The 25,711-nt window shown below is 41.0% G+C and overlaps 1 protein-coding gene across 1 annotated transcript in view; it reads right to left on the reverse strand.

The window, feature by feature from the left end:
- Positions 1-25,711, reverse strand: part of LOC140693686 (thrombospondin type-1 domain-containing protein 7B-like) — a 160,598-nt gene that overhangs the window by 102,331 nt on the left and 32,556 nt on the right. Inside the window, 1 exon segment of the mRNA XM_072957394.1 lies at positions 20,979-21,091. Within this exon segment, the coding sequence (XP_072813495.1) occupies positions 20,979-21,091 (113 nt within the window).

A 25,711-nucleotide genomic window follows, 5' to 3' on the forward strand; every position in this document is an offset into this window, starting at 1 on the left:
GTAACATTAAGCGAAGATGACAACTTAAAGACCAAGAGCCATATTTCACATGAGTGGACACAAACAGTGAGGGATATTTATAGACCCTCAGTAAAAGTCTATACCAGACTTTCCCCGGAAAGGTGGTAGCAAAGGTGGTGGAAATTAGCACATAAAGATGACCTCTGGGTGATTCATGGCCAGGTAAGCTGGGACACATTTCACTGAACTGAACAGACATGGCTATTGAGCCCTGACACCAGGGTTACTCAATTAATGATTTGAAGTAAAGAATTGACCCCCTAAGTTTCTAATTGATTTGAAATGTGAGAATAGGGTAAAAGCAAGTACAGCAAGTGAGAGCATGGTGAATGTGAGCCCTTGCTGACAGGGAGGCAGGGTTGGAGATGGATGCAAGAGGGAAGGCTCCTAAAGGCACATGGATATGACAAGTAGGTGCAGGATGGGGACATACTGGTCACACACAGAAGTTACTCCAACACCAATCTGCAGAATTCTGATGGTAGGTTTATAAAAAGTGACCGCGCTGGCTTTCCTCATTTCTCAAATGTCTCGGTTACTAACAGGTCTAATAGATTTCAGCCACCCATTCTGTCTTTTTTTTTTCTGGTTTATTATTTTTTTAATTGAAGTGTAGTTGACTTACAATGTTAGTTGCCAGTGTACAGCAAAGTCATTCAGTTATACACATACATAAATATATATTTTCTTTTCAGATTCTTTTCCAATATATGTTATTACAAGAAATTGAATACAGTTCCCTGTGCTAAACAGTAGGTCCTTGCTGTTTATCTATTTTATATACAGTAACGTGTGTCTGTTAATCCCAAACTCCTAATTCATCCTCCTGCCCCCTTTCCCCTTTGATAACCATAGCTACTTTCATATGTCTGTGAGTCTACTTTTGGTTAGTAAATAGAATTTGTATCACTTTTTTTAGATTCCATATATAAGTGGTATCATATGAGATTTGTCTTTCTCTGTCTGACTTACTTCACGTAGTATAATAATCTCTAGGTCCATCCATGTTGCTGCAAATGGCTTTATTTAATTTTTTTCTTTTTACTTAGCCACCTATCTGCTTCAAGGCACCAACATCCTACCAGACTTTTCACTATGTCAATCTTAGCTCTCATGCAGTGTTCTTTCTTCCTCCCAACTTATAAGTCCAGTTCACCACTAAACAAACACAATCCAGATTCTGTTGATCATTCCTCTCTAATCCATCAATCCTGAAGCCAAAGGATGGCACCAGTGATATTTTAAGATTCGTATCATGGAAACAACCACACATTAAATACTTTCTGGGGTTGAGCTGCAACACTAGTGCTTACTAGAGTTCAGACAATCCCTCTAATCATGCTAAGCCTTAGTTTCCTTGGCTGTAAAGTAGGCCAAATATACGTTTCTATTTCATATGATCATTTTGAGGATAAATGAGATGCTGAATGAAAAGTATGTCCACACTGCCTGGGACAGGGAGTCTCCTCCAGCAGAGTAAGAATTCAAGAGACAAGGTGAGAAGACAGATTTTAAAAAATAGTAGGAGAAGAGCATCATTAGTTGAGGCTCTTTCTAAATAAAAGAAAAATGTGACAAAAATGGTCTTCCATTCAGTGCTGGATTTTACCTGTGTTCTGGAAATCTAAGAGTAGACCATGGGTGGCTTAAAATCATTCCATGTCTCTAGTAAATTAAACTCGAGCTGCAGTTAGCACCAGCCACCTTCTGGTATCATTGAAGAGGAACAGGTAGGGTCATCAAACATCCTGTTTCCTCAGGACAGTCCAGTTAATGCCTGTTTTCCTGGCTACAAGAGCTCATCTACTCACTTTCAGAAAGTCCTCAGTTTGTATGAAAAATTACATGATCACTCAGAAAAAAACCATCACCCCCATGATTGCAAGAAACAAGCACATTTTGTATCTCGCCTCAGCAGAAGGGTTGCATTTCGAATGTGTAGAAAAGGCAGGCTGCACTGCTGTTCTTAAAATTATCTATTTAATCTGATCATTGGGCCTTTTTATTTCTTGCCACAGAATTCTGCTTGAGATAGCAGTTCACACATCCAAAGAAAACTGCTTTGTGCCCCGAGCACACTTGCTTATGAATCTTTATGTTAAAAATGAAATGGAAAGAAAAAGATAGGGCTTGCCTCAAAATAATCAACCAGAGCTACTTTCTATGTGTTCTTACAATAAACACATCACAAAGATGCTACATAACTAAAGAGAACTGGCATTTAATCAAAGAGGAGCATGAATATGAGGTGAAAACAAGCTTCACTTGGCAAAAAATTCCACATGGTCATTAAGGAGTCTGTTTCTATGTTAATGCTACAGACAAAGATCCCAGTATGATGTTAGGCAGCCTGAGTTTCTTCAACATTAAATCCCCTAAAATGTAGAGTCTCTCTCCTGATTAATTATACACAAGAGAATATCCCCTTTCTAGTTTATTTGCAACCATTTTTGAGATTCGGAGCTGATTTCCTTTGTAGAAAAAGTACAAAAACAGGATTCACCAGACCGACTATGTCCCACTTAAATTTGGAGAACCCAGACTCTGGGTTCTCAGAGGGAGGCAATGACCCGTACAGTGCTGTCACCATTGATAAATATTTATCAGGTGGCTGCTATATGGAAGAGATGCATGCAGTGCTGTGTGTTACACTGAAGCGTACATGCGTGCATTATTAAACCTCCCCAGTGAAGCAGAAGTGAAACACGATGGATGGAGAATAATGGGAGACGTTCTCCATAGTTTTATAAGCATTCAGAAATGATAATATGAACTTTGTATTTACTATCCAAAGGCCATCGAACCCGTACATTCTCTCTTCACTCAAGGAGAAATGGAAGGCTTAAGTGGTGAAAAATGCAAAGCCCTAGAAGAACCACGAGGAGGAATTTTTCATATCCTTCCTTCCTCTTCATCTTGGTGTTCCCTGCAGAGAGCAGATACATCAAGGGCTGTCTCCTCCCCCCAAGTTCCCTCCCAGCTAGACCTCCAAGTCCTCCCAGATGAACATGGAGCCCATCCATATCCAGATGATATTAAACACAATTGCAAAGCTCTTCTGCTAAACTTTCCAGGATTGCTGAAAAAAGGCTCCAGGATACCCATATATATCTTTCATTTTGAAATGTTGCCTGAAAAAAATGTCTTCTACAGTCTTAACTTTTCATAATCATCATTCACTTAGCCACACAGGCCAAGTTCAGCAGCTCGGGCAATAGACAAGACCCCTAGGGCTCAGATTTTGAATCCAGCTCATTATCAAACTGCTATACTGCCGTGGGCAAAGCACTTAACCTTCTAGAGCTTCCATTTTCTTACTTGTCCTATGTGGGCAATAATGTCAAGCCAACTAACAGGACAGCTGTTAGGAATGAGATTTAAAGTGTTTTGCAAATCACATATATACATACTGTACTTCATGTAAGCCTTTACTATGGATTTCAAAAGAAGCAACTCACTTTTATATGTGCCACCTAGGATGACAGTTGAGCAAATAAGCATTTTTGTCCCTATGGTAGGCACAACATACTCACTGAAGCCTACACAACAGTTAAATTTCTAGAGACTATCTCCAATATCCTCTACTTCCTATTCTCAACCACTAATGCTCTTCAAACATTTCCAGTTTGGATAGCTAGCCTTACTGGCCTTTCCTCTCTTTAAATATCCCAACTAAGTCCCACACAGCTAATCTTGCTGTCTCCTCAATCCATGTGGTCCTTCACCCTGACTCTGTATTAGAATCTCAGAGGGTACATGTACAGACTCCTAAAGTCCCACAACCCAAAGAATTTAAATCAGAATCTCTGGTGGGTGGGGCCCAAGCATGGATCTATTTTAAAAATCTCCCTGGTAGGGAACCACTGACTTAGCACACTTAGAGCTAACATCTCATATTCATCCATATGTAAAACAGAAAAAGACAATGCAGCATGCTTAACCAAGCAACAGAAACAAATGAGCACCCACTAAATCGTTACTGCTCTCAACACATTTTATAAAACATGACCTGCCTTCAAGCTAAATACATCATATTGGGCATAATTGGAAATGTGTACTATAAAGGCAGACGGTTACCAACACTGTCTAAAATGGTGCATTGCACTTGTCTTTTCTTGCTGCCAGTGTGTGAGGAAATGACAGGGATTTATTCCCCCCACAACCTGACCCCTTTTCATTTTAGCAGATAAAATGTCTGGAGGCTGCCTGCTACAGCTTGCTGACATGTGGCACTCAGTCAGCATTAAGACTGAAATACACTGCCACACCATACTGCACTTTGTGCAGATGGGTTTGAGAAGGAGGCACAAATGTCATCTAAGATGCAAGTTCAAGATGTTGTCATCATTATTAGTCATGAATCCAGAACTATATGTTAGAAAAATCCTTTTAAATAATACATGTCTCCCTATCCTGTTAATGTTTCATGCTTTCGTGGGCACGAAAGGACAATACTCATGCCCAGGATCATGCTGACAGCTAGAGGACAGAAGGGCTTCTGAGTCAAGTTCATGGGCCATAGCAGAGTAAGGACTCAAGTTAGGGACAGAACCTTCACGGGTCGAAACTTCTGCTAGAAAGTCCAGAATCTCAGATCCTCATATCTTTTCACAAAGGAGTGAAGAACATCACTCACCCATTTGCTGTCTGGAGCCTGCAATGTTCCAAATGGATCAGCACTCATCAACGCTCAACCACAGAAATCCTGCTCTCTGCAATGTTCTGCAATGTCCCTTCCAGGATGTGTCTACATGTAAAGAAAGACTGGTTTACCTGAATGTAAGGTGTGTGGGGAATCTCTCAAATATTAATATCAGCTGTGATATTAAAATTTTTAGTTTGGGAATAAAGGTAAAAAAACTCAAAGGAAAATAACTCTGTGAAGGCAAACCAATTAAAATAAAGTTTTTCATTTTCAACTCTAAATTTTATCACAATCTAGACAAAGACTCTTAATTATCTCCTTTATGCATGAGGTTCATGTTATTACCCATCTTACTGTCTTCATTATTTTGTCACTAGCTTTTGAAATTCCTCTTTTGGCTTCGAGTGGATGTAATAAAATGACTTTTTTGAATCGGTGAATCTAGAACTCCAGGTTTGTGAACTTGGGAAAATTACTTATTTCCCGGTAAATAATTAGATCACCTTACTTGAGGACTTTGATGATGAAGAATTAAGTAAAGGGATGTAAAGTAGGTCATTCAGCATCTGGCATCTGGTAAGTATACAAAACTGCTAGCAGGCAGACAGGTTAGTGTGGGGAAGGGGGTAAGCACATTCTTCTTCTCCTTTATCCAGATAACCCCTAAGCTTCCTTTGAGACTGAACAGAGGGTCCCCTCTTTCAAGAAGTCTTTCCCATCCCACCCTCAGCCAAGGAGCCCTCCCCTTATGCTTCCAAGCCTCCACCAGATCCACACTGTATCCTACTGTCTTCTTGTCTCAGAAAGAGACAAGCAGAAATCTTCCAAACAGCGAGTCTCTCCAGGTCTTAGTACCAAGGAGACAACTAATGAATGACTGTTGACTAAATAAAAGGATGAATGAGTGAAAGTCCTGACTGCATGAACATACAAACACTGACCAAATACTTATTTTCTTAAATGGGGAGTTGGGAGAGATGAGTTTCCACCCATGAGGCAGGGTACACATCTGGTGAAACTCTGTTAGCATAGAAAAAAATAGATTGCTGGAGAAGTTTGTTTTTTAGTTCTATGTAAAATGTTTATCTTTTATAACTTTGGAAATTTTCAAACATATCAAATAAACCCAATGTATCCATCCATCAGCTTCAACAATTACATGGCCAAGCCTGTTTGAACTATACACATACCCACCCACTCACACCCAATTATTTCAAAGAACATTCAGATATCACATAATTTCATCTGTAAATTTGTCAGGATAGGTTGATAAAAGATAAGGTTTGTTTTCTAAACATAACCATAGAAACTATCATACATAGAAATACTACTATCAATTATCCTAAAATACTTATAAATACCCAATGGTCACTGGGTTACAATTTGGGTACCAATTGGCAATTGGGTTACAATTGGTTGCTATGTCCTACAGGATCCTCCTCCTTTTCTTCCTGTCTCCTTTGCAATTCTCATTGGAATACTTTTAAAACATTTCATAAATGCACTGCTAAAAATACAACACTAAGGAAAATTTTTGGAGCACTGGCTTTTGGAGAAAATTCTCCATTGCTGGTGGTAAGATCCTGGCTTTTAATGAAGACGGTAAATCAGGAAACAAGTGATAAAGCCTGTGGCCAGTGCACAGGGCCAGGTTTGGTCAGAGACACCCCCCCTTCACACACACACACACACACACACGAAGCCTAACTCCCTTAGTGCGTGGACTAGAAAGTCACATGATCTGACAGAGAGACAGAGTTGGGATGCTTGTCTATCTTGGCCTTCACTGCCAAAGGAATAAACAAAAAAAAAAATCACCGGAGATTTCCTAATCACATGCCTTCTATTAATACTTGGGTGCAGCTGGAATTTTCATTACTCCATCTAGTAGGATACCCAAGACATAACTGTTTATAAAAAGGAGTTCTTGATTACTCTGGAAGAGGAATTTGAAATTCTCAAAGGAGGAGACACTGTTTTGGAAATCGAGAATACATCAAAACACAAGAAAACACTATCCCTGCACTCATACACTTTACATTCTAACAGAGGCAGAAAGATAATTAAAAATAGTATCAGCTATTTAGTGTTTTGTATGTCAGTTAAATGCTGTGCAAAGCCCCAAAACAAAACAGAACAAAACAAAATGCAGAAGGGAGGGCTAGGGAATGCATGCATGTGGGGGGCAGGAGGGATGGGTGTAATAAACTTCAAAGCCTCAATGAGAAAGAATATTTGAACCAGAACATGAAGGAGGTCAGGGATCACCTATATAATAACCTGGGGAAGAGAATTCTAGGCAGAGTGAATAATATTTGTAAAAGGCCCAAAGTCAAATTCTAGAAAGAGCAAGGGAGACAAGCGTGGCTAGATCATTGGGCATCCTGGGGTGCATAGAGAAGACAGAAAAGGAGGTCAGTGTCTCCACGTGGGAAAAGTCATTTGATTCCTATCTAATATCATACATATAATGAATTATTAAAGGCACAAGTCAACTTTTCCAAAGAAAAAGATAGGGTACAAGCTTTCTGCATTTAGGATAGGAAAAATATCTAAAAGCACAAAAATAAAAATCATAAAGTAAATGATCAGTAAATTCAACTATGTTGAAACGGAGCATCTCTGCTCACTGAATGACAAACCTCACCCTGAATGGTAAAGTTTGTACTATATTAAACAGCCAGATTCACGCTCCAGAATATAATCTCCAAAACAATAAGAAACAAGACCCGAGCACTTACAGTGTTTCAGTCGCTTGCCAAGTGTTTTCCATGCATCTATCCAGTCCTCCTAACAATCCTAAAACCCAGTTACTCTCATCATTCCTATTTTGCAGGTCAGAGAACGGAGGCACAGAGAGCTTTTGTGCCTTGTCCAAGATGCCACTGAAGTGATAGAGAAGACTTGAAACCCAAGCAGTCTGGGTCCGGAGCATGTGTCCTCACCTGCTGCTCTGCTTTGCTGCCCTGGCCCCCGCCCCCACCACTGCCTTGTTCCTATTTCTTCTGATCCTTGAATGCTCTCAGCCAAGTGTAAGAACTGCGATCCAATACAATGCTAATCCAATCATCTGGGTTAGTGTCTTAGCCACAGGATATGACAACTGTTCCCAGGAAGCAAATGTCAAAGTTAGGATTCTGGCCCCTAGAGAAAGCCAATGAGGACAGAACCAGCATCCTGGGCATATGATCCATGTGGGTTCACGCAGGCTCAGTGGGGCTCTGACTTAATGTTCTGTTGCAGCTTAAAAATCTTGGTAATTTTTGAGCCAGGCACTCACAATTTCATTTTGCACTGGGCCCTGCAGATTATACTGCTGATCCTGATAAGAACAGACACTGATAACGTGGTGAGTTAGTGAGAACCTCTTTGTCTTTGGGTTCATTTTACTCCTTGGAAGCACACACACTCAGGTGACCAGGAAGGATTTGCTCCATCCTGGATCCATTCTGCCCATTGCTTACTGTGTGTTTCTCTCTTTGCCCTGAAATCCCTTGAGCCAGAGAGAGGGTTTATATAATCACCCAGTTATGAGACCTCCAGTGGATGGGCGGAGAACTCAGTACATATCAGGTCATGAAGACACACTATGAAACAACGTCGAGTTATGGAAATTTAGACACTTACTTATAATTCTCATTTACTTTTATTCAAGAAAGCAGATTCTCCTCATTTCTTGGTCAGATAATTGAACAGCCTCATACTTCTTTCCAACGGGTTCCAGCGCTGTCTAACCTCATTATTTTCTGTACTATTTTTTTCTCCTGAAACACAAGTCTGATTCTATCACACTCATGCTGAAAATTTAAATTGTCTATCAGAATTTCAGATAATGTCCAAACTTCTCAGAGTGCATAATCTCTTCATGAGCTGGCTCCTGCGTGTCTTTCTAACCCTATTTCTTATCTCTCCCCCATATGCCTTGTGCATCCTAAGTATCACAGGCTGCCTGTAATTAGTTGAATCAAAATGGATACTCGCACCGCCAAGCCTCTTTACAAGCATGGCCTTCTCCATCTTTAAGTTACTTGGACCCCATGTACTTGGAAACTCCCGATCCACCAAATCCTGCCTCCTCTAACCGCTTACCTACAGCGAGACATCCTCCTTTGGCTGCTTAATACCCTGTGCACATTCCTGCTCTAGAAAGAATACACTTACACACTTGAATCCCCTAATGAAAAGCCACTTGATTAAAGTAACCTCATCTTATTCATCTTCATGTTCCCAGTGGTCGGCACAAAATTCGGTACAGTAAGCCCTATGCAAAGCTCTACTCAATGACTGATACGTTCATCCATTGTCATCCCTTCAGTAACCATTTAGGCACTACTGCATGGCAACCACTATTCAGCACATCTAAAGGCACAGTGCCAGTTACATTCCAGCTGGGAGACTGGGCAGTGCCAGGAGGAAACCAGCACAGTGATAAGCAAGAAAGAGAAGCGGAAGGAGGTGACATCTTAAGGTGGTCAGAGAATGACTCTTTGAGGTATGACATCTGAACAGAAAACAAAGTCCTGATCAAAAGGCACCCAATCAAAAGCTTGGGAGAAGAACACTTCTGGGAGGAGGAGCAGCAAGTGAAAAATCTGAGCAAGATAGAACGAGCTTGGTCAGAAAGGAGGCCAGCAGAGCTAGAGGAAAGGAAGAGACAGAGGGTGGCAGGACTGAGTTCACAAGTTGCTTGGCCAGAGACTGTCAGGAGGCAGCCCTCCTGATGGTTCCTGCCACGTGAGTGGAGACGCATTTCCTCCGCCTTCATCATCCCTGGACTCCACCGCCTCCCTCACTTGTGGTCCAGGAAGGACAAGTGACACCTAAATCATGACTTTGGGAGAAGGGAGTGGACATACTTTCCCTTCTTTATCTTCTCTTTCTCCAGGACACATCTGCTCCGAGGATGCAACATATTCTGATCTGTTTGCAGCCACGCTCATTCAAGGTTTTAGTCATCCAGCAAGGCCTGTGACCAGGTAGCTAAGTCTGTCTAATTCTGGGGGTGAGAATCAGCTGATATTTTGATCTCCCTCTGCTTTGATGTACTCAATTGTCACCGAATTTGGGTGATGGGTGGGAAATGGGTAGGAAAAGACAGACTTCCTCAAAGTCTAAGACCCTGTGTGTGCTGGTTGGTCATGTTATTTCAGATTCCATGCAATGTATCACAATATAAATTTACTAAACTCTGACTATTGTTCTGCTAGTAGAAAGTCTCTCTCTCTCTCTCCCTTTTTCCCCACACATATGCACACACACACTTAAGTATCTTTTGTTTATAAAATTAATTTTCACGGCTTGAGCTTGAGTACTCATGGATCATACAACTTAGAAGGAACAAACTAAGAAATGAAGGACAAACAGGGTGTGATCACACTGAGCTAGCCTCTTCTTGTAGGAAAAGAAAACTCGAGGAAGCAAGCTGTCTTATGATGCTCCATGTTATATTTATCCTAAGATAAGCATACAGAGTCTCAGAGAGGTTAACTGAATTTCAGAACACAGCTAAGAAGTGGCAATGCCAGGAGTCCACCATAAGGGTGTTAAGATTCTAAAGGTCACGCTCCTTCCACTACACATAAACAAATTAGAGAGAAGCTCAAGACAGAATAGAATTAAATGCTAAATGGGATGCAATCAAGCATATCAGCTTCAAAATTGTTGGAGTCATTCAGCAGTGGCAGAGGTATCATTGGCTCAAACTAGACATGAACATAGACTTTCATTTGCTTTTCCAGATTAAAGAAGTTATTAATAAAAAAAATCTTGTGACTGAATTCATGCAGTCTACACTCCTACTTTCGTTACCATCTATAAGGTCTCAAATAAAGTTATGATAAGGGTACTTTAGATGTCAGAGCAAACGAAATTTAACTTGGAAAGATCTCAAATAACAGAGAATTTGTCATTCCTAGCATACTTATTTTGGGATATTTTCTTCCTTATCAATGAAAATAAGTCATTCAGTAGCTGCTCTCTCTGAAACATCTCCATGTAGTAACTTAATTTTGAAGAAACTTCAAGAGATTAGCAGGATATCCAGTGACAATCTTTCTATTAGGGAGCACTTATAAGTTGTTTATCTAAGCTGTCAGCAATCTACTTCATTTTCAGCATGGATTTTAATATCTTTCTGATTTGCTACCATACATAAATTATTTGATGTTCTTATAAAACCTGTAGTTCCAAAGTGACATATTAAGATCCCAACATGTAACACCACCTCTAACCCAAAGCTTTGTTTTAGTAACATAAATTAAATAGTTTATAAATCCACCATCATATTAACTAATCAAATGCATCAGAAACTTCCTAAAACCACTCTCTGATTTAAAATCACATTAAAATTGGAGCAATGCCAAGGAAGTGAAAAGGAATTAATTTCTTCTTTTTAATTGCAGAAAATTATTTAATTAACCTAAAGTAACACCCCAGCTAAATCAAAACTAATTTATTCTATGTCTTTGTAAAAAGTACACTGAAAGGCTAAAAGTAAACCCCTAATTAGAATGAGTACCTTGGTTTTTGAAAGGCAACTCATTCACCTCTATAAGCAAATAAGGATTATAGTATGTCGCAGTGTATTGCATGCAGAGATTTCTAGAGATAGGAGAAAGAAACCAGCCAGAAGTAGAAACATTTTGAAAAGAAAGAGCATTTACATTCAAAGAAACTTAGATTTTTGCCACCAAGACTAAGAATAAATCATTAGAACTATCCATGTGAGCCACGGGGTTTATTTATGCTAATGTGGCCTGACTGTTGAATGACGCAGATTAACAGTGCTTTAAAGCAACTTTTAGATAAAAACTAGAAGGGAACACAGTGGATTTTAGGTGTAAGAGACAGAACCCCATGCTTCAAATCTACATTTGTTTATTTTGATTGCTTGTTTATTTATTTGATTTTTTTAAGACAGCCAAGACAATATTGTTCATGATAGATTTTTGTTTTTTTTGGAGGGGGTTTGCAGAAGAGGCAATTTGATTTATTTATTTATTTATTTATTTATTTTAATGGAGGTACTGGGGATTGAACCCAGAACCTCATGCATGCTAAGCATGTGCTCTAACACTTGATCTATACCCTCTCCCCTATGACAGACTATTGACAGGAATGACAGCACAGGCACTTTGATACAAATTCCAGTGCACACAGACTCCACTTTTTGTTTGAAGTAAAACCTCTGGCCCAGATCATGCACAGGGTGACTGCCTTCTTTTTCCTCACAGTGTCTGTTCTACCTGAAGTGTCACTCCACTGCCTTCCTATTCCCTGGAGCTTCATTTCCCTTTTCTATCTTTCTGTTTAATTGACAATAGCGCTCTTCCTAAACCTAAGCTCTTGTGGTGGAAGGATGCTGGCAGCTTCTGCCACACCTCCTATAGTTCAGCACCTTGACGGACTGATGGGAACAGAGGGAGGAAGGAGGTCAGGTTCTGAGTTCTCTCCCAGATTGCTGAGCAAGGGTGTCCTGGGGAGGTCAAGAGCCACTGCCTTGACCGGAGCGGAAGGCCCCCACAGTCAGTTCCCGCTGCTTTCTGCACCACTGCCCGTCACCTCCAGATGGGTCCTGACCTGAGGGGCTGATCCCTGGGCTGCTGAGTGACTGAAGGACCTGACCCAAACCCGGCCACCAGACTTTACTTGGTAAGTTGAATAAAGATCCCCAAAGGAAAGGAAGTTTCCGTCGGTGTTGGGTTCTTGACGTAAAAAGTTTGTAGATTTAGGACTAGACAGCCATTGCTGCGCCCCATTTCTGCTGGTTATAAGAGCAGAGATTCAAAGGAAGCCCATTAGAAGGGGCAGGGCAGCAGGTGCACAGAGAGAAGCAGAGATGGGAGGAACCACACTGGCTCTGAGAGCCGGAGGGAGAAGCCTCAGTTTCTGCTTAACTTTCTAGTTCCCATATGCCCGCAAACTGTCTTTTCCTTATTTTTGGACATCTGTGAGATTTCCTGCTATAACCTCCCAACAAGCCCCTTTTTACTTAATGTAGCTTTGTAAGCTTTGTAAAAAGACCTTTGATCCTTAAAAGCCAAAACAGACTTGGTTAGAACAATATAATAGACACACATTACACATTTCTCAAAGAATCCATTGGCACATCATTAAATTAAAATTTTCTACAGTTCAGTGGTTCTCAAACTTTAATGTGTCTTAGAATTCCTAAGGCAATTTGTTTAAAAACGCAGATTTGGAGGCTCTGATCCTGACTTCAAAATCAGAATCTCTTAGGGTTTTAACAAGAATCCCAGTTAATTCTGAGCTGGAAGCCTATGGGCCACACATTCAGAAAATTGCTTAAACTAGTCTAAGTTTTACCCTTGGATCAATCTAGGCCACTGAAAAACTGCATGTGACCAGAATTTTGGATTTCAACATTATACCCTTTAATTGTATATTAAAAACTCCAGGAAACCCATCATTGCATTCGCTACAGATATACGGCCTCAGTTGTGAGTGCTGTTGCAATGTGGAGCTCTGGTAGGAACTGCCTTTCAGGAATTAACAATTGAATAGTCTTTGTTTCCCATACAATACTTATACGACTTCACTGAAATATTAATAACCAAACTGACTGGATGAATGAATGAATGAATGAATGAATGAAAGCGATGGAATGTGTTTCCCTTTTAACCACATTTGCCAGGAAACCAGAGACAAATGTGAATCTCTAAGTCCCACATCTTCTACTGCCAGCGTCATAGTGTGATGTGGAGGAAATTTAGTTGTAAAGGCAGATCCTCTTCCCTTTCAGCAGTTTGTTAGGTGTGCTTAAGCAAGTAGGTTCTAACTGGCATCCATTTTGTCTGACACAACTTCACTGAATTCTATTCTGTCTAAAGTTCATTACTAGGCACTTCGGGGAATGAAAACTGAAAAGGTGTTAGCCCTCCAGGACTTTGTGTTTTTACAGAGAGACACAAAACACATTAACCAATAGCTAGACTGCAAGCCATTCAGAAAGGGTTATGAGACTCTAGAGTGAGAAGTGGTTATTTCTAGCAGGAGGATCAGGATCAGCTCTGCAGAGGAGGCAAGGATTTTACATCTAATAAGATGGGCAACCAGCAATGGTGAGGAGAAAGACATTCCAGACAGAGAGGAATTCTGATTCTGCCTTCCTACCTTTTCTCCTAGCTTCCTGAATTCCACAAAGCACATATTGTACTTTGTAACTGTATATTCATTTAGGTAATTCTGTGTTCAATGCCTCTGTCTTCCTCCACTGGCCAGCATTCTCCCCTATGGAGGGCTTAGTGTGTTCCCCCACCACTCTGCACATATACACACGGTACCCAGCACAGTGCCTGAAACACAGTGAGTGTTCAGCAAATATTAACTGCTGAAGGAGTGGTTAAGAGCTTAGGATTCCACGTGCTTTTGCCATTCATTAGTTTTGCAACCTTGGGACCCAGAACTAAGCCTCTATTTCCTTGTATGGAAGATGAGATTATATAGTCCTTTTCAAATAGAGTTAACAATTAAATAGGACAACACATATCAATAAATTATAGACTGCTTCCGTGTCAACCACTGTATGGACTAATATTTGCTCTGAAGTCGGGGGGGTAGGTAACAGCATTTATATTTCTGCCCTCTGAGGACCAGGTCTCCTTATAACCCACCAGTGCTCTTGCACGTCTGAATGGTCATCAGGTTATCATGAAATGTTCTAAATTTCCTTTCTTTTTGCCAAATCTGATTTCTTGGCCAAATCAAAGCCACCTCATACTGGGTTTTAATAGAGATGGGCAGAAGGTGCCAACTTTAAAGGGAAAAAAAAACCACATGGAAGGAAAACATTGAAAGAAATTAAGAGAATTTCATCTTTTTTTTTTTGTCCTATGTATGAATTGAAGGCAAGTATCTTTTACAGATTTTATCAACAGAAGCCTTCAGTTTGGAAGAGGTATGGGTGAGAACTGTAATTTCTACCAGCCCAAGTGTTTTTCATTTCTCCCACTAAATTTTCAGGAATATTTATTGAGTACTGAGGCAATGTGGTGATCTATGGGCTATAAATCATACACTAAAGGGGGCCCATGCCCCCAGTGGAGCCTGTGAAAACAAAGGCACCTGTCCTCTGCATGTTAGGCTGTGCTTGGGATGAATATGTGAGATACACATCTTATTTTACTTAGTTGTTTTTTGAACACCTGGTAATAAAAATCATCCAAAATTTATAGAGGTTGTAACTTAAATTTAGATTAAGTCACTTTCTCAAGGAAAGTCACTAGATCATTATATCGCCTTCAACACCATTTGGGGGGCTGGTGCTCCAGGCCCCACATCCTGATACTCAAACACTTTAAACTCTCCAGTATTTGGATGTAAACTATACTCCACTCTCCACTTCCCAGGTGGACAAAAGTACAGATGGGCCTGTGTGGAGAAGGAGGGGTCCACATGTCCTTGAAAGGGTTAAGTACAGAGAGAGGCTGATGCCAGTCTGCCTTTGAGTGGGAGAAATTCTGAAATCCAGAATAAGTGATTTTGAACCGATCTGACATTCTGAATGACCAATACCTTTCCCCCTAATTGGCCTGGATGTGCTGAACAATCTGTTAATGCTTTGGCTTCACCTAAATGGAAGCAAGACCTTTCAGAGTTAGAACTGGTCACGCAAAAGATGTGGATTTCATTTACTCATTCATTCAATGACAATTACTGAATGTCCATTATGTGCCAGACATGGTGCTAAGCACTAGATGTTCGTTAGTGAAAGCAGAAGATCTCTGCCCTGTAGACTCTGTAATCTGTTCAAGAAAAATACACACATGGAAACAAGTCTCATAAGACCAGTACATGGACAACTAGCAACTGCAAGATACCAACACAATAGAGGACAAGTTCCCTGACCTTAAGGCTCTTAAATCATCACCATCATCGTCTTAACATAATAATAATTTTCTTGTACTTGGCATCCTGCTATGTGTCCCATTCTCACTGAATCCTTATAATTCACTATGAATTGGGTGCTTTTATTAGCCATTTTAAAAAGAAGGAGGAAACTGAAACACAACATTTAAAGTGAGTCTCAAGGGACTTGTATGGCAAAGATGGGATCTGCACCGAGGTAGTCTCGCTTGAGATTCCATGTTCTTCATCACAATAGCACACCACTCGGGCATTAAAAAAACATTATTGTCTTTGATACTGGAAGCTCATGGTGTAACTCCAGGACCTTTGACACAGGAGCAAAGGATCCCACCAGATGAAGTTTCCTACCAATTCTCAACAGCAGTTTGCCTTTGGCCTTCCTGTTACCATGATGCTGCTCTGCAGCCTGCCCTTAGAGATGAAAGTTAAAGGAACTCGATCAGCCTTAAATTATTAAGAATGACAAATAATTCATCATTAGCTCCATGGTTTCTAGCAATTTACAAGAAGAACTATTTTGAATATACCACATTTTATCTAATAAAGTGTCTAATAACTTTTCCTCTTTACGTATTTTTCCCTTCTAGGGAAGTGGTATACATATCTGGGAACCATTACAAAGTATCCACTGGCAATGAAAAGGGGGATAAGGGTATACAAACAAAACATGAGTGATCACGAATTGATGATAATTTTTACTTGGTGATGGTTACATAGGAGTGTGTTCTATTAATCATTAATATTTTTACATTAGTATCGTAGTATTTGATGTATGCCTGGAATTTGTATTATTAAACCTTGACAATATAAAGTGAGCCTATTTAAAGACAGCCTGAGAGAAATCTTGGAAAGTCAGTACTCATTTGTGACTTTAAAGTAAAAACACTAGATGTCATAGTTATGAGATCAGCAGCGAAGATAATTAATTTCCAATACTAATGAGGCAAACAATTATCAGCAATCTCCTAGAGGAGGCTAAAATGCACGTGAGGATATCTTGTAAATTATGAAGCACTAAATGAGTGTTTCTCTTGCCTGCTGACTTGTAAGAGTCACTTCTGGTGAGTTTTAATATTGCAAATGTCCCTCCAACATGAAGAGACTCTAACATGGGATGAGGTGAGTCTGGGACATCTGTGCACTGAAAAAACTCCATGATTCTGAGAAACTCTACAATTAAAAAACTGTTGCCATTATTAAGCAAACAACACTGGATACTTATGCAGGCATTTGACTCACAGGTTGAAGGAAGATTAGAGAAAATAGCAAGAACATCACCAAAAAATGGTTCTTGGCCATTTGACTGATTTCTTACTGGGGCTTACAAATTGGAGAGTCCACCACAGGGCCACAGCTGGAGAGTTATCTGATTTGCTTAGAGGAATGTGGGTCTACCATTAATCCTTTAAAGAGAGACTCAGATGAAGAGGAGTAAGAAGACAGAAAGCTGGCTATGAGCTAGAGACTGTTCATGGCTTGAGAACACTTTTAAGGGGTAAGGATTTTGATCATGAACCCAGCCAGGACCAAATAAAACCTGATACAACTCATCCATTGCTAAGACACAAGTCACTCCTGGTACCCTCTGCCCCTGGGAACCACCTTGGCTTTTTGAGAGCTTTAGAACGGATCTGGTTTTGGATTCACATAATCAAGTGATTCCCTGATCATAAAAAAATACTATAAAGTCATAATGCCTTGGAGGAGGACCCACTGGGGATTAGGAATGCAAACTCATCACAACTTTGATGAATCAACCCAAAACCACAGCTGCAGAAAGAGATCCTCCCTTCTCTTTAGTGGGGGGGGGTGCCACCTGCTCAGGCCCACCCTTCTCTTGATCTCTCTGTCTGGGTTAAACCATTTCCCTCCACCCCACACCCCACCCTACCTGTGTCCCCACATGCTGGTCTGCCCCTAGTCCATGCTTTTCACTTTGTAACTTTGACAATGTCATTGCCTTGTTCACAAATGTCTAACTAACCCCACCCCAAACTGGAGCTTTGTAATCTACACACAGTTGTCACCTGGGAGCCTGGAGAAAGGTATAATGCCAAATTCTGTCCAGGACTACTAAATTAGAACCTGCATTTTAATAAGATCCCCCGGGGACTTATAGCAGCATTTAAATATGAGAAGTACTGCTTTAAAATGCTATTTCCCAAATTATCTTTTGAAGGACAGTCTCAAAAACAGAGAATCAACTGCCTGGATTCAAAGCCACACTTTTCTCCCTCATTAGAGGACATCTGTCCATTCAAAAATACTGAGTGACAGCTCTGCCCCATGCTATCCTGGGCTTACAGGACTTAGTGATAAAGATGACACAAGTGGTCCCCGCATTTGTGCACTTACAATCTAGGAAAGGTGACATTAACAAGGGAGGATATGTATGGGAGTGTCAGAAAGGGGGTGTGTAGGACGCTGTGGAATGACCCAGTTAGTGAGGCGACTAGGGGAAGAGGGGCAAACGTAGTCTGAAAGATGAGCACATTGTTCCCGGAGAAAGGCTGCTACAGCAGGTCCCTGCGGACATACAGGTTGAGGGTGCAGGAAGGAAGGGCAACTTAACACAGCCAGCCTCACACCAGGCAGGTGCAATGGCCTGCCAGGTGCCTACCCAATGCAAGGCAATGAGTGCTCTAAGTATTTCCCTTATGCATAGGTGTGGTTATTAACCCTGTTTTACAGATGAGGAAACTGAGACACAGAGAGAGTAAGTAATGCATCCACTGTCACACAGCAAACCTTGGAGCTCAATCCTGGCTGTTTGGCTCCAGTGTCTGTGTTCTCAGCCATCACACTCTACAATGCTGGAGCAAGAAGCTGAAAAACAGGCTGTATGTCCAGAGTTCAAGCAGTGTTTGCTCATGGATCTATGATCCACTTTTATTTTAAGGGGGGGAGTACATCCCCCTTCAGGGACGGCTTCTTACAACACACATTTTGGGAAACAGCCCACAGTTACTGAACCTGAATTTCTAGCCATGTAGCCCAAAGTCTGCATTTTAACAACGCTTCCACATGATTCAGAAGCAATAAAGCCTGAGAACCATAGGATTAGAGCTACCATTTCCTCCAATAATCTCCTCCCTCTCATAGTCTTCCCTAACGAACCCATGGTTATTTAATAATATATTGGTCCCCGAGTATAAACTAGACATGTGGGTGAATAGGATGGAAGCAGAAGACTGGAAGAAATCTAAAAATTGAATTTATGCTCTGCCAGGTCCCCTGACTGCCAGGGTGTGAAGAGAATCATCTAGGTTTGAAAAACTGGAGGCAAAAAGAGACCACAGAGGCTTAGAACTATTTTCACTACAATGCCAACCATTTAAATAACTAATTGAATCTCTGAAAATGGGAGTAAGAGCTAAAACTGCTGGAAGAGCAGTTATCTCGCATGGCCTGTGATCCCTCCATCCTTAGGCGGCACTGGACGAAGACGCTCACACAGCAGAGGGAATTTTCCTGAATGTAGATGCATACAATAGCGGTAGCTGAAGTAATCTCTGGCCACTGGGGCACATGGGCTCAACAAAACTAATATGCCTTCTTAGGTGTCAGGGGACCCTGACAGCTCAAAACACCAATATCTGGCTGCCAGCATGGGTATTCTTTTTAATTCAGTCCTTTCCTCTCTTAAAACCATTTAACAGAGGCATTATGCTAATCCCCTATGAGGAAGAAATGAAAAGAAACAGCTGAACTTCAATAAACCTCTATTAGCATAGATTATTTGATCTTCTTGCATTTTTCCTATATATATCTTTAAGAGCTTGAATGTTTTTCAGATAAGTGACTACAAAAATTTCAAAAGCCAATCTCCTCCTTCAAATGGTTCAGAATAGAGATCACAGCTTTTCCATCCCACTCTGTCTGGAAACGACCTTCCCCAGGTGACTCAACAAATCCTGTTCCTCCGGCTCAATTACTCTGAATTTTCATTCTGGAAAATAAGTGCTGGAGGGTTTCCAGAAGAGACTGCTATCTCCACCCCTCAAAAGATCAGATAAACATTCCACTGTATTGTCAAAGTTCTTCTGTATTCAGTACATTTATTTCTGATTCCATCCACAGGCAAAGTTCACTGGATGCTACTATGTTAATTCTAGGGCAGAGGGTCATTTAAGAAGAGGAAATGGCACAGTTAGAAAACCTTCATACAGGCACCCCCCAAACCCATTGCAATCTAAGACACTGATTGATGATATTCTTCAAAAGCAGTCACTACCAGCACCCCCCACCCCCGTCCATCAATGAGAAGGGCTTTGAAGCAGCAGACAGGTCTATGTCAATGCTGGCCACATTGTCATGTCACTCCCATGAAGATGTGTGAGTCAGAGAGCCTTTGGGGGATCCTAGATGCACAGAGCCAGAATTTTCCAAGGAGAGGAGTTCAGTGCTCTCGATCTCTGGGATGGGTTCTCTCTTCAAAGAGCCACATGCTTTCCTCTCCTGGAGATCTTCCAGGGGGCTAGAGCAGCGATGCACTGAGAGCCACGCCCTGCCTGAGTACACGGCTGTCCAGACAAGGCCAGAGGGGTGTGGATGTGAGTAAGTTTGCTTCGAGCAGTAGGGTTAATACTCTTTCCATCCTTCCCTTTCTTGGGTGTAACTTTTCTTACTACGGCAATGGTAAGATTCATAGAACCGAGGCTGGGGTCTGAGGCTAGGGGAGAGGGACCAAGTTATTAACTCTAGGTCTTAGGCCAAAACGGAGCTCTGGAACTAGTTCCTGTGTCTCCACCTGGACTACCTCATCAGGGGACTGAAATAAGTGGGGCGGAAATACTGGTTCTAAGAAAGTCATTTTATAAAAGTTTTCCTGTGTGTTTATTGGAACTTAGGTATTAAGCCTCCTGGATCACAGCCCTCCAAATACATCCAGAGGTACAGAGCATCACCATTAAAAGGAAAGAAGTACCTACCATATATTGCCAATTTCCTTACCTGTTCAATACTTTTTAATGTATCTGCCTCTTTTCTTCCACAGGCTGGAATATAAATTCATCAGTGACACATGCTTAGCGCTTAAGGCCCTATATTCTAATGAAGATGCCTGGAGTCAGGCTCTAAGTACAGGAGCCACAGATAAATGGGATGGTGTGGATGTCTGATGGGGGACCACGTGTGAATGGCTGATTGAAATGCCACAACGGGGTCAACAGAAGACGAATACTTCTGCAACACACACCCGAGGCACTACGACATGTAAAATTGATCATGTTTTCCCTGCCAAGTTCTGTGGGATCTGGAAATCTAAGACTTCATCTACAAATTTTACAACCTTTGTTCCCAGGGTGACATGCAATTGGAAAAGACAGGAGCTTCTGTTCCACAGTCTCTGGCATATTTATCAGTGGGGAAAGCAAGCAGGTGATCAGGAAGGAGAGAAAGCATGAAGGGAACAGCGTCCGCCTACCTGGCTGGCACAGCCTTGGGCAGGGCGTCCACTCGCTGAACATGGTCACGATACAGTCTTTCTTGCACAGGAGACAGGGGCGTACTGTTTTGGGCCGAGTAGATTCTGGGCATCTGCCAACATGAAGAGAATGCATCAGTGCCTCCTGGAGAAAGTAAGCAATTTAACACAGAACCATCGGATTTCAGAACTGAAATCACTGAGACCTTTTATAGAGAAGGGAGAGAGACCCAGGGAGGTGAAGTTATGTGCTGTGCCCAAGGCCTCACAGCCAGAGGGAGAGCCCGAAGCACACCTCACCTCTCTTGACCCACAAACCAAAATTCTTTTCACTAGACCAGAAGAAAAAAAAAATCCCTGAAGCTAATGTAAGACAGATGCCAAGTGAGTATCTCCCCGTCAGCATGAATTCAAGGAACACTTGATTTTTTTTCAGAATAGACAAGATTTAATTTTTTGAAAAGTGTTTTATTCAGGAATATATCAAATCAGTGATAGTGTACGAGGTGACACATGGGTATATTGGGAAACAAAAAACATTGACGACCATGCAAAAATACTGCACACCCCGATACTCAACACAGGTTTAGAATTACTTAAGTAATTGACAGGTGTCTCTTTAGAACACGTAAATTGATGAGCTGGAGTCAGTGAGACATAAGTGGAGTATGTTTGCTTGCAAAGAACAAATATACAGACTAGCATTGACAGGAGAAACATCTTAGTTCTGTTATGCTGCTGAGAATTAATGTACTGTTCATACTTAGGGGGACCGGAGTCAATGGACTCATCATTACTTGGAAGAACTGAAGTCTCAGAACATGGCAAACAAGATTCTGTTTTTATTTGCATGCTTGTTTGCTTATTTTCAAGAGTACAGAAGGCTAAAAACCACATTTATTATCTTCTAAAACAGTGCCATGCCAAAAGGAGAACAGAAAAGCACTCTGCAACATATGTCTGCATCTTTGAATTCTGTTTCCCGTTAAGCTTCCTATACAGCACAGAGATGCATTGCGTCTAAAGCTTAACAGCAGGAAGTCTGGTACTAGATGTCAGTGGTGAGTAAGTGCTTTGCCTACATTCTTTCATTTATCACTAATGACAGCAGTGAGAGGCATTATAATCTTCATTTTCAGATGATAAACTGAGGTGCTGAAATAATAAGTAATGGACCCAAAGCCACATGGAGACAGAACACTTGAGAAAAATAACGATCAGAAAAAGAAATCACCTGGCAAATTCAAATAGACAATTGAGACTTCCCAGTAGAAGAGAACAGAAAATTGAAGAAGTAAAAGTAACAAGGAAATCATGGATTCAAATATCGTAGAGCTGATGGAAGGCTGGCAATTCAGAGTGGAACGTCTACCAACTGTGCACAAAATGACCAGCGTGCAGACACAAAAACTGTCCAACTGGCAAAGAGCAAGCCAAGGTAAGAGGAGAGGTAACAATGGCTGGGGGAGGTGAGGGAGAAAGCCAGGTCACCTGACAAAAAAGGAGACTCTCACTGAGGCCAAATCTTGTCAAGGTACATAATTATAAAAATAAAAACCTATTCTTAGTTTTAAAACTTTAGAAGCAATACATAGACAAGACACGAATTTGGCTGTGAACAGAATGTACACAATATTTTTCTTGTCACCGTAAGGTGAAGACACAGTGAGCGCAAGATGGGAGGTGGCAGGGGAGGGAGGCTTGGATGTCCTCCTCCAACAAAGCAGGTCCTCAGAGAGCCAATACATATAAATGAAATGAGAAAGTTCTAAGTAAATTAATCAAAAATGCAAACATAACCAACCAACAGAGCACCAACCAAAGGAAGAGGAGTCAAGTCAGGAGAGGAGTGTAAACGGACATTTTAAATTGATCAGTGAAGAGATATATGAATGATACATGAAAACTACACCATTTAGAGTAAGGAGGTAAACATCGGAAAGGGGAGGGAGGATGAGGATATATCCTGGCGCTTGCCTGCACTGACATAAAGACACAGTGGAGACAGACAAGAAACTAGCAGAGTGGCTGCCAATGGCAGGACAGGAGGTGGGGAGGCGGGGGATGGGAGCAGAAGCGGTAGAAGGAAATTCATTGTCATATATTAGATGTCCCTTTGTATTTTGTTATAACTTGTGAACCACATGAAGGCATACCCAGCAAAAACAGAGAGAGAGAGAAGAGAGGGGAAGAAAAGAAATAACTATTAATAGTTAATAGAAACTACTAAAGTGGTTGTATTTGGGACGTGGGATGCTAAACGTAGTAGATTTCCATCCTCAGTCCCTCTATATTGTTTTACTTCCACTGTGGTGCTTATAACACTGTAATACTGATAAATTAAAGTGGAAATGTATATATGCACAGAAAAAACTGCTCAATAAATTGCTAGTGGTCTTATTAATAATCATCCATAATATACATAAAAACTACCTATTAAGTAGTTGAATTCAATGAATGCAACAATGGAATGAAAAAGTGTCTTTAGAGAAAATAGTATTTAAATAATACAAACTATTCTGGTATGGTAGACTTATGTCATCCTTTGACAGAGATAGCAAAAAACACTAAACTCACTCCCAAGTCCTTTACTCATACCCTGAAGTCTACTAAAATTTAATTGAACTGCTCTTTATTCTGTCTGCTCTCCAATCTCTCCTGGTATGTGGCTGGAAATGGAAGGACAACTTCCGGTGTGCTCAGTGGGGCGGCAGGGCTAGGGGTGCACAGACCCAGCCAGGACCCACTCATATGTCCACAAAGAGCTCAGAAATGCCTGTGCTGCTGGCTTGGCTTCAGGTGCTCTGAAGAGAGTGGCTAAATCTGCAGGCACTTTGTTCACTTCCAGTTAGGAGCAGCTGTTCATCTTTTTTGGGAAACCAATATTGCTTATGTTTATTGACACTTTGTTAGCATCACACACCACAAACACTCAACAGGCCTAAGGTCAACTTCGTAACATGGTCCTCTTTCTCTGTGTTCTTCCCCTAAGTCCACCAGTGAGAAAGGTAAAATCCCCTCAAAGGCATATGTCAAACTCAGGTTAGACTGCTTTTATCAGGTTAGATGCCATGAACAGAAGGCTTTCCTGAAATGTGATTGCTGGTCTGAGAGGAGCCAAGTATTTTCTTGCCAGTGAAACTGTCTTTCTGTTCATTTTTTCAGCCAATAATGCAGACGTTTTCCTTAGAGGTTCAACTTCCTCTTCCTCCTATTTATATGCTGTCTAACCCCTTCAAGGACCATCTCATTTCCAATTTCATAAATTTCCTCTTAGTCTTCAAAAATATTCTCTTCGACCATTAGCAGCTTATGTATCCTCCACTTCTAAAAACTATAATGTTTATTCTCTGTATCGTTTATTGTCACTGAATAAGAAATAGCTTTTGACATCTTTCATGCTGCTGGTTTTCTGGGTATGTGTGTGCACAAGTGTGCATATATGTGCATACTTTGTACATACACTAATTTTGACGGTAGGATTCCATTTTATATCATAACTTAAAAATGCCAGAAGATCTTAATGCATTGCATATATTTAGTAACAGGAAGTGAGTGACTGAATAGTACTTATGCTGTTGGAGCCACAAGGCAAATCCCTGGGAATATTAGGCACATTTATCCAGCCATCTCTGAAACAAAACTGAAGCCTTAAAAACCAGGGAAACACACAGAGTCAGTTTTTAGTTAATAAACACATCATGGCTCCTTGCCTTTTGCCAAAATTCATACTTCCTACTCTCCTGTAACACTCTGATCCTTGATTGGAAGTACTTTTGATAAAAGGATGAGTACATTTCATTTCAACACATACACTTTCCTGGACTTGCACTGGAGTATTCCATGATGATTGCCTCTTGGCGTCCTATAGGTTTCAGTTCCTTATAATCACTGTGCTGAAATGCATCAAATTGAGCTACAGAGATCTGCCATTTTCCAGTTATGTGTCCACAATCATGGTGCAGACTCAGCACTCCAACCCCTTCCCTTGAGTAGTCCTCCAACCCAGGAACTGCCGTACCATCTCAACCTGCCAACTTTTTCAACAGGAAATGTGTAAACGGAGCTCTCAATTACTAGATCTCACAAAAGGGCCCATGTTTTCATGTTAATGGCAGAAAGTACCTTTTAGGACCTTTGGAAGGCTTTGAGTTGTGGGATTTTAATCTTAGTTATTATTTTTTGCACATTGCAACTGAAAAAAAAAATTGAGTAGTGAAACAAAACCAAACAAACGTCCCAAAATATCCCAACAAGCTCTCACTCTGTGTCAGTTGTGTCTTAGCTAGTCCTCATTTTCTTTTCTTTTTTTTTTAATGGAGGTATTGGAGACTGAACCTCATGCATGCTAAGTGCTAAGCACGTGCTCTGTCACTGAGCTATACCCACACCCCTAGTCCTCATTTTCTGATAAAATCAATTCTATTACACATACAATGGCAACCTATACAATTACGTGGAAACCAAAACACCACCCTAGGGAAGCAAGAACTTGCAAGGAATTCTGTACATCCCAGTGCAGTGGGTTTAGGGCTAGAGCACATGATGTTAGCCCATCCAGTCCATGGAGACATGCTTCTTTCTCTCTACCCTGAAGCCCACTCTTTCTTGAGGATATTTTCCTCTTCCCTTTCTATTGCCATCACCCCCACCCCCAGGATTTCACAAAAGGGAGGGGATTTTTTTCCACTACAATGGCTTTCACATCAAAAAGAGCAAAAGTGTATTTTTCT

The sequence above is a fragment of the Vicugna pacos genome, unplaced genomic scaffold (assembly GCF_048564905.1).
Source record: "Vicugna pacos unplaced genomic scaffold, VicPac4 scaffold_20, whole genome shotgun sequence".
In the NCBI taxonomy this organism is placed as follows: domain Eukaryota; kingdom Metazoa; phylum Chordata; class Mammalia; order Artiodactyla; family Camelidae; genus Vicugna; species Vicugna pacos.